This window comes from Ascaphus truei, unplaced genomic scaffold (genome assembly GCF_040206685.1).
Source record: "Ascaphus truei isolate aAscTru1 unplaced genomic scaffold, aAscTru1.hap1 HAP1_SCAFFOLD_1118, whole genome shotgun sequence".
Lineage (NCBI taxonomy): Eukaryota > Metazoa > Chordata > Amphibia > Anura > Ascaphidae > Ascaphus > Ascaphus truei.
In genome coordinates, this window is record NW_027453984.1 from 45,001 (window position 1) to 52,500 (window position 7,500).

The 7,500-nt window shown below is 47.2% G+C and overlaps 1 protein-coding gene across 6 annotated transcripts in view; it reads right to left on the bottom strand.

Annotated features, from left to right (window-relative positions):
• LOC142475230 (uncharacterized) overlaps window positions 1-7,271 on the bottom strand; it is a 14,207-nt gene extending 6,936 nt beyond the window's left edge. The window contains exons 1-6 of one of the 6 annotated variants that reach the window (XM_075581191.1): window positions 7,076-7,270; window positions 5,471-5,565; window positions 5,206-5,284; window positions 4,654-4,726; window positions 1,683-1,812; window positions 1-663 (exon numbers count right to left, since the gene is read on the bottom strand). The exon at window positions 1-663 is cut by the window's left edge and continues 1,248 nt beyond it. In XM_075581191.1, coding sequence (XP_075437306.1) covers window positions 1-641 — 641 coding nt within the window. In that variant the 5' untranslated portion in view covers window positions 642-663; window positions 1,683-1,812; window positions 4,654-4,726; ... (1 more) ...; window positions 5,471-5,565; window positions 7,076-7,270. Of the gene's footprint in view, window positions 664-1,682; window positions 1,813-4,653; window positions 4,727-5,205; window positions 5,285-5,470; window positions 5,566-7,075 lie in introns of all 6 variants that reach the window. The other 5 variants (XM_075581189.1, XM_075581194.1, XM_075581190.1 and 2 more) reach the window with 5 other exon arrangements.
• Between the last annotated feature and the right edge of the window lie 229 nt (window positions 7,272-7,500).

Genomic DNA, 7,500 nt, shown 5'->3' on the forward strand with positions numbered 1-7,500 from the left:
AGGGCGTGGTTAATTTCTTCCAATAGTATCGCCGAGGTTTCGGCGGGAACAGACGCAAATGCTAAAATCTTCACTTTCGCGCCCTCGCCGTACTTGAAGTAGCGAAGGACGATAGGTACCAGCTTCACCTCTTCTGTGTTACAAACATCGATCGCGACGGATACAAAATGGACGCTGCTGGTGTCGCTCTTCAGGTCTTCCATTGCCAGAGGTGCCAGTACATCCGTAACCAAGGCTTCCGTCTTTGCTGGAGCGCAGTAGAATTTCTCATCGGAAAGTCTTCTTAGGGCGGATGCGCAGTCCGTGGAGCGCAAGCCGTGATCGTGCTTAACGACATGGTACGCATACGTACCTTCAGCGGCGGCCCGATTCAATGCAGCTGGTCCCGAAGCTGCAGTACCAAAGTAATTTGCATTACTGCTGCTGCTGGATCCCGCTGCGGAGTCGGCACAGAGCTTGTGCGTCATTGTTTGACAATGATCATCGATATCGGATCTTCCGCCGTGACCAACTGGAAATGTCGCTTTGCAGCGCTTGCAGAATACATCAGCGTCCCGCTTTCCCGCGGCTTCACTCGGACACGGAAAGGCTCTCTGTAGCGCGTCGCTGAAGGAGCATTTTCGTTTATTCTGCTTGGGCATCTTGCTTTTGACGATAAGGGAACTGCAGGAATATAGGTTTTTTTTTTTAATTATATGAGATGTTATTTTTAAAAAGATAGTCCTTTGCATTGGAAATCAGAATTTAAATGCACAACATTTGCACCCTAAATCAGAGTTCTGGCCCAGGGGTTATACAGTTATAGTGTGTGTGTGTATATGTGTGTGTGTGTATATGTGTGTGTGTGTGTGTGTGTGTGTGTGTGTGTGGTGTGTGTGGAATATATATATGCAGTGTTCGACAAACCTATACATTTGCTCGCCCCGGGCGAGTGGATTTAACCCCCGGGCGAGTAAATATTGGCCCAAGCAGCACACGTTTGGTACTAGATGGCGAGTAGATTTTTTTTGTGTGGCGAGTAGATTTTTTGGTGATTTGTCAACCACTGTATATATGTATATATATAGCAAATGGAAATATTACTGTATGTTCATCTGCATGTCTTAGGCAGGTCTGCAACCCCGCCTTTCGCCATTCTCACCCAGCACACAGCACTTCCACTGCAGCAATGGATTCTGGGAAATGACATGCAAATGAGCACACAGTGCCACCTTTTGCCTCAAGCTCATATTACACGAGCAACCCTTAACCCAATACACTTTTTTGACATCAACTTTGCAGTGTGCTGTCTTCTTTGGTCATCAGGATCCCCTGGTTACCGCGCGCGCGCGTGTGTGTGTGTGTGTGTGTATATATATATATACACACAGTGTTCGACAAATCACCCAAAAATCTACTCGCCACCTAGTCCCGCTTTAAAATAAAATATATAAATAAAATACATTTAATAAATTCCTAGGCAGAACAACATTCGTTTTTGACATAAATGTATTTATTGTATTACATTATACTACAATTAGTCCTTGTTACGTGTGTATGTGTGTATGTGTGTGTAAGTGTGTAAATGTCAGATCTAGAAATAAAAGCCAGGTGTGAATGACTAGTTTCCTGAACCCCTTAACCAGTGTCTGGACATCCCCGCTTCACAATATCTAAAGCAGCAATCCCGCCTGGGATCTTACCTGATCCGCAGTCCCTCAATGTCCAGGTACCCTCATTCCCGCAATGTTATACATTGGAGGGGAGGTGTTCCCTACCTGTCTTCTGGGTTACGGGGATTCCGATGTCTTCCGTGTGAAGCTTGAGTCAGATCTGGAAGAGAGCAGTATAGGTTATTTCGGAGTAGTATAGGACAGTTAAGATATATAGGGTAAATAAGAGATCCAGAGTGTGAGAGAGAGAGACACAGAGAGAGGGTGAGAGAGAGAGGGGGGTGAGAGAGAGAGAGAGAGAGACGGGGGGTGAGAGAGACACAGAGAGAGGGGGGTGAGAGACAGGGGGCGAGAGAGAGAGAGAGACAGGGGGCGAGAGAGAGAGAGACAGGGGGCGAGAGAGAGAGAGAGAGAGAGAGAGAGAGAGACAGGGGGCGAGAGAGAGAGAGAGAGAGAGAGAGAGACAGGGGGCGAGAGAGAGAGAGAGAGACAGGGGGCGAGAGAGAGAGAGAGAGAGACAGGGGGAGAGAGAGAGAGAGAGAGACAGGGGGCGAGAGAGAGAGAGACAGGGGGCGAGAGAGAGAGAGACAGGGGGCGAGAGAGAGAGAGACAGGGGGCGAGAGAGAGAGAGACAGGGGGCGAGAGAGAGAGAGACAGGGGGCGAGAGAGAGAGAGAGACAGGGGGCGAGAGAGAGAGAGAGAGAGAGAGACAGGGGGCGAGAGAGAGAGAGACAGGGGGCGAGAGAGAGAGACAGGGGGCGAGAGAGAGAGAGACAGGGGGCGAGAGAGAGAGACAGGGGGCGAGAGAGAGAGAGAGAGAGAGAGACAGGGGGCGAGAGAGAGAGAGAGAGACAGGGGGCGAGAGAGAGAGAGAGAGAGAGACAGGGGGCGAGAGAGAGAGAGAGAGAGACAGGGGGCGAGAGAGAGAGAGAGAGACAGGGGGCGAGAGAGAGAGAGAGAGACAGGGGGCGAGAGAGAGAGAGAGAGACAGGGGGCGAGAGAGAGAGAGAGAGACAGGGGGCGAGAGAGAGAGAGAGAGACAGGGGGCGAGAGAGAGAGAGAGACAGGGAGAGAGAGAGACAGGGGGCGAGAGAGAGAGAGAGAGAGAGACAGGGGGCGAGAGAGAGAGAGACAGGGGGCGAGAGAGAGAGACAGGGGGCGAGAGAGAGACAGGGGGCGAGAGAGAGAGAGAGAGACAGGGGGCGAGAGAGAGAGAGAGAGACAGGGGGCGAGTGAGAGAGAGAGACAGGGGGCGAGTGAGAGAGAGAGACAGGGGGCAGGTGAGTGAGAGAGAGACAGGGGGCGGGTGAGTGAGAGAGAGAAAGGGGGCGGGTGAGTGAGAGAGAGACAGGGGGCGGGTGAGTGAGAGAGACAGGGGGCGGGTGAGTGAGAGACAGGGGGCGGGTGAGTGAGAGAGAGACAGGGGGCGAGTGAGTGAGAGAGAGACAGGGGGCGAGTGAGAGAGACAGGGGGCGAGTGAGAGAGAGACAGGGGGCGAGTGAGAGAGAGACAGGGGGCGAGTGAGAGAGAGACAGGGGGCGAGTGAGAGAGAGAGACAGGGGGCGATTGGGTGGGGTGACGGGGTGATGTGATACTTCTGGTATCACACACACACACACACACACACACACACACACACACACACACACACACACACACACACGACAGGGGGAAGAAGGGAGACCAAGGGGGTAAGGGGGGAACACCCCCGCTACCATCACCCGCGCGGGGATCACCCACACCTCGCGCAGAAATCGGGTATCGCGGGAAGTGGCGCGGGAAGCCGGGGATCGCGGGGAACACCCCCACTACCATCTCCCGCCCCGCGCGGGGATCGGGGGGGAAGCGGGAAGTGGCGCGGGAAGCCGGGGTAAGCGGGGAACACCCCCACTACCATCTCCCGCTCCGCGTGGGTATCGGGGGAAGTGCCGCGGGAAGCCGGGGATCGCGGGAAGCCGGGGAGAGAATGGGGGGGGAACACCCCCACTACCATCACACGCCCCGCGGGTATCGGGGGAAGTGGTGCGGGAAGCCGGGGGGAGTAAAGGGGGAACACCTTGGCTTGCAGGGAAGGAGCAGAGGGGCCGCAGGATGGAGGATGGAGAGTACTTACTCTCCAACAGATCTCCGGCCAGAAAGAATGGCCGCCTGTTGGGGGCGAGCTCATATAGAGCCTGGCCGCGCGCCCACAAAGCCTGGGAGCCAATCAGCTGTCAGGTAGGGGGAGGTTGTTTTTTGTTTTTTTCAGCGCGAGCAGGGAAAATTTAAAAAAACAAACACGTGTGCTGCTTGGGCCAATAGGAGCTCGCCCCGGGCGTGTAAATGTATAGGATTGTCGAACACTGTGTGTGTGTGTGTGTGTGTGTGTGTGTGTGTGTGTGTGTGTGTGTGTGTGTGTGTGTGTATATATATATATATATATATATATATATATATATATATACATACAGTGCCACTATTTGTTTCAAAAACCATTTTTAACATGGTTCCCTATAGGCTTAAGCTTGCTGCATGGGTGGGCTTTCTGGGTATGCACCTTAACCCTGGCTGTGCTCAAAGCGGTGACCATGCAGCAAGCTTAAGCCTATAGGGAACCATGTTAAAAATGGTTTTTGAAGCAAAAAGTGTCACTGTGTGCTCATTTGCATGTCATTCCCCAGAATCCCTTGCTGCAGTGGAAGTGCTGTGTGCGGGGGGATAATGGGGAGAGGCGGGGTTGCAGACCTGCCTAAGACATGCAGATGAGCATACAGTTGTATTTACATTTGCATATTTGCTTTGCTGTGGAGGGTTTTTGTCACTTTTTTTTACTTACCATTACTTAACGTGTGTGTGTGTGTGTGTGTGTGTGTGTGTGTGTGTGTGTGTGTGTGTGTGTGTGTGTGTGTGTGTGTGTGTGTGTGTGTGTGTGTGTGTGTGTGTGTGGTAAAACAGTTGAAAAAAAGGAAAAGCGAAATATATATTTTTTTATAATAATTGTTGTATTATTCTCTGGACTAACCTGAGGGGAACTGGCGGTCTGTCAAAAGTTGTCCTCGTGGCAGACCCCACAACGTCCGTTGTGAGTGCCCCCGCTGCAGGAAAAAGGGTGCACAAAGTGAAATATGAAGTGGAAATCAATATTTAAATGCAATACATTTGCACCCTAAATCGGCGTTCTGGCCCAGGGATTACACAGTGTGTGCTTAAAGAAGCATATGAATAGCACTGTGGATATTCTGAACACATGATACATAAAGCTTGGCCCCCTGCAGACGCACTTACCAGAACTCCCTCCTACTGTCTCTGTACGTTCTCCCTACCAATTAGACTGTAAGCTCCTCGGGGCAGGGACTCCTCTTCCGAAATGTTACTTTTATGTCTGAAGCCCTTATTCCCATGACCTGTTATTTATATTATCTGTTATTTAATTACCATGCGTATTACTACTGTGAAGCGCTATGTACATTAATGGCGCTATATAAAGACAACACAATGTGTGTGTGTTTTGTAAAACAGTTGGAAAAAAAAAAGCAATATATATATATTTTTTATTATTATTTTCTGGACTTACCCGAGGTCTGTGTGGACTGGCGGTCTGTCAAAAGTTGTCCTCGTGGCAGACCCCACAACGTCCGTTGTGAGTGCCCCCGCTGCAGGAAAAAGGGTGCACAAACATGACGTGGAAATCAATATTTAAATGCACCCCTTTGCACCCTAAATCGGAGTCCTGGCCCAGGGATTATACAGTGTGTGTGTGTGTTTTGTAAAACAGTTGACAAAAAGGAAGGAAAAGCAACATATATTTTTTAATTATTTGAATTATTTCCTGGACTGACCCGAGGTCTGTGTGGATCACTGGCGGTCTGTCAGCACGCGCCCTCGTGGCAGACCCCACAACGCCCGCGGTGAGCGCCCGCGGTGAGCGCCCGCGCTGCAGGAAAAGGGGGCACAAACAGGAATTAGAAATCAGCATTTAAATGCAACACATTTATATTTCTAGACAGCAGCAGCAGAAGAAAAGAAATCACAAAGGGATGCCTTTAATACAGCTTAACGTCAACATAACAAGTTATATTAAGTAAAAAGGGATTTCACTATCACAAATGAATATAACAAACCACTTTGCCGCCTGAAATCTGACATGTACTTTCTCACCTCCACTGCACTTAATTTAAAAAAAAGGAACACGTTAATTAAAATTACTTAAATAACGAAGGCGTTAAAATTAAATAAATGATTGTCATTAATTAAAATGAAATAAATAACTAATTGGCCATTAAAATTAAATAAAATAATTAACTGACATTAGTTAACATTAAATTAAAAAAAAAAGGCATTAATTAAAATTAAGACATTTTTATAATGTATAATATGATAGTTTGCAGAATAAATAGGGCTGCATGTGATAAATATATAGGTTGCATGTGATAAATATATAGGTTGCATGTGATAAATATATAGGGCTCCATGTGATAAATATATAGGTTGCATGTGATGAATATATAGGTTGCATGTGATAAATATATAGGTTGCATGTGATAAATATATAGGTTGCATGTGATAAATATATAGGTTGCATGTGATACATATATAGGCTGCATGTGATGAATATATAGGTTGCATGTGATAAGTATATAGGTTGCATGTGATAAATATATAGGTTGCATGTGATACATATATAGGCTGCATGTGATGAATATATAGGTTGCATGTGATAAGTATATAGGTTGCATGTGATAAATATATAGGTTGCAAGTGATACATATATAGGCTGCATGTGATGAATATATAGGTTGCATGTGATAAGTATATAGGTTGCATGTGATAAATATATAGGTTGCATGTGATAAATATATAGGTTGCATGTGATACATATATAGGCTGCATGTGATGAATATATAGGTTGCATGTGATAAGTATATAGGTTGCATGTGATAAATATATAGGTTGCAAGTGATAAATATATAGGTTGCATGTGATGAATATATAGGTTGCATGTGATGAATATATAGGTTGCAAGTGATAAATATATAGGCTGCATGTGATGAATATATAGGTTGCAAGTGATAAATATATAGGTTGCATGTGATGAATATATAGGTTGCATGTGATAAATATATAGGTTGCATGTGATGAATATATAGGTTGCATGTGATGAATATATAGGTTGCAAGTGATAAATATATAGGCTGCATGTGATGAATATATAGGTTGCAAGTGATAAATATATAGGTTGCATGTGATGAATATATAGGTTGCAAGTGATAAATATATAGGCTGCATGTGATGAATATATAGGTTGCATGTGATGAATATATAGGTTGCAAGTGATAAATATATAGGCTGCAGGTGATGAATATATAGGTTGCAAGTGATAAATATATAGGTTGCATGTGATGAATATATAGGTTGCATGTGATAAATATATAGGTTGCTAGTACTTATTAGCTGTGCTGGGAGTGGGATTAACCAGACACACAGTCACTGCAGCAGCTCTGAGCAGCTTTGCTGTCTGGCACGTGCTGCTCCTCTCCTGCCCTCCTCTTGGCAGTCAATGTCCCTCCCCCCACTGGCATCAGCCAATCCCCTGCGTTTCTGCTGCGTCCTCCGTCATCAAAAATGGCCTGCTCATTGTTTTGCCAATGATATGTTGCCACTCTCAATATGGCGGCGGACTCGGTCCATCCCGCCATCATCTCGAGTGGCGGCGCTCATCCGACTCAAAATGGCGCCGGCGGCCTGTCATCCGTCTGCCCCATTCAAGATGGGGCGTGGGCGTGGGTGTTTGGGGCGCCAAATCGCGCATGCGCAAAGACTAATAAAGTATGAAAAATAAAAAAAACACGACGGGCTCTCCTCGCCCTCT